Source organism: Branchiostoma belcheri, unplaced genomic scaffold (genome assembly GCF_001625305.1).
Source record: "Branchiostoma belcheri isolate BF01 breed outbred unplaced genomic scaffold, Haploidv18h27 scaffold5, whole genome shotgun sequence".
In the NCBI taxonomy this organism is placed as follows: domain Eukaryota; kingdom Metazoa; phylum Chordata; class Leptocardii; order Amphioxiformes; family Branchiostomatidae; genus Branchiostoma; species Branchiostoma belcheri.
Genome location: NW_017804131.1, coordinates 5,538,485 through 5,540,237, shown reverse-complemented (window position 1 = coordinate 5,540,237; position 1,753 = coordinate 5,538,485). Strand labels below are relative to the sequence as shown.

At 49.4% G+C, this 1,753-nt stretch overlaps 1 protein-coding gene across 1 annotated transcript in view; it reads left to right on the top strand.

Moving 5' to 3' along the window:
• The first annotated feature begins 866 nt into the window (after positions 1-866).
• The window catches only part of LOC109479699, a 6,448-nt gene continuing 5,561 nt past the window's right edge, over positions 867-1,753 (top strand). Inside the window, exon 1 of the mRNA XM_019781689.1 lies at positions 867-1,312. Within this exon, the coding sequence (XP_019637248.1) occupies positions 951-1,312 (362 nt within the window). The 5' untranslated portion in view covers positions 867-950. The remainder of the gene's footprint in view (positions 1,313-1,753) is intronic.

Here is a 1,753-nt window from a genome sequence, read left to right as displayed (position 1 = left end):
CAAGGCCTTCTCAAGTTATCGTGTTTACAGACAGACAGACAGACAGACACACACACACACACACACATACACGAACGCCCCTGAAAACATAACCTTCTTGGCGAAGGTAATAAAGGTTTTTTTTTACAGAAAAGGTAGTACATTAAACTTTAGGGCAACATTATTTTATGGCCTCCCCATATTGTTTGAAGATGAACACGGTAACAGGAAAATGTTAGATTCAAAATAACTCTTGTAATGCTTGGAATGTCCCGTACAACAACTTGTTGTAACAGACAATTATATGATGTGGTTGTTTGGCAGATTACGTATAGCGATTATACAGAGACATTGAAATCATCTACGGACATTAAAACCCTTTAAAATATGTGAACGACAGGGAACAACTTTATAGTTCTCTCAGAGTCATAAATCTGTCGACATTTCAAGTTATAGAAGAGTCTTAGTACGAACCTATGTCCAAAAGAAGGCCACCATATATGTTAGCCTCCCGCTTCCTCGAGATTGCAAACCCCGAGTGGTGGTTAATGAAAATACATGTAATAAGAAGCCATACATGAAAATATACAGTTCATAAGGCATACATATCGAACGAAAGAGCCACGCGTGCGAAATACCACCTACAAAGATCGCTGCCGGTTTTACTAGCCCACATGATGTTCGTGTACCTTGTGAGTAACTAAGTAAACTCTCCACGAATAGACAAGACAAGCATTCCCCTTCCCGCCCTCTGGCAGGAATGTCACACACTAGTCACTCTGCTGTGTAGTACCCAAGCCAAAACAGGAGACGCCTTCCTTATACGGGCGCTACTTCCGCGAATGCGTTTCTAAAAACTTCAGGTGTCGGAGTATATATACCGGACCAGATTGTCCAGTTCTTCACTGCGGTCCAAGATTTGCCAGGTTCTTCTCCCAGTTCCAGTGGTGCTACCAGACTAACTCTCCATCATGTGCGAAGAGGAGGTTGCTGCTCTCGTCGTCGACAATGGCTCCGGCATGTGCAAGGCCGGCTTTGCGGGCGACGACGCGCCCAGGGCCGTCTTCCCGTCCATCGTGGGCCGCCCCAGGTACCAGGGCGTCATGGTCGGCATGGGACAGAAGGACGCCTATGTCGGTGACGAGGCGCAGAGCAAGAGAGGCATCCTGACCACCAAGTATCCCATCGAGCACGGCATCGTCACCAACTGGGACGACATGGAGAAGATCTGGCACCACACCTTCTACAACGAGCTGCGTGTGGCCCCCGAAGAGCACCCCGTGCTGCTGTCCGAGGCTCCCCTCAACCCCAAGGCCAACAGGGAGAAGATGACCCAGATCATGTTCGAGACCTTCAACACCCCGGCCATGTACGTGGCCATCCAGGCCGTCTTGTCTCTCTACGCCTCCGGCCGCACCACCGGTATCGTGCTTGACACCGGCGACGGAGTCACCCACAACGTGCCCATCTATGAAGGCTACGCCCTGCCGCACGCCATCCTGCGTCTGGACCTGGCCGGCCGGGACCTGACAGACTACCTGATGAAGATCCTGACCGAGCGCGGATACTCCTTCGTCACAACGGGTAAGCAGCCGTTCTTCTTTCCATAAAACAATGATGAAGTTTAACGTCATTTTGATTACAGTTATAAAAATGGCAAATCTGAATTATGGTTAGGTCTGCTCGTGAGAACCCTCGTGTTGTTAAGAAGACTGGCGAATTCTTGGCTTGTCTGTCCTCAGCCGAGAGAGAAATCGTCCGTGACGTGAAGGAG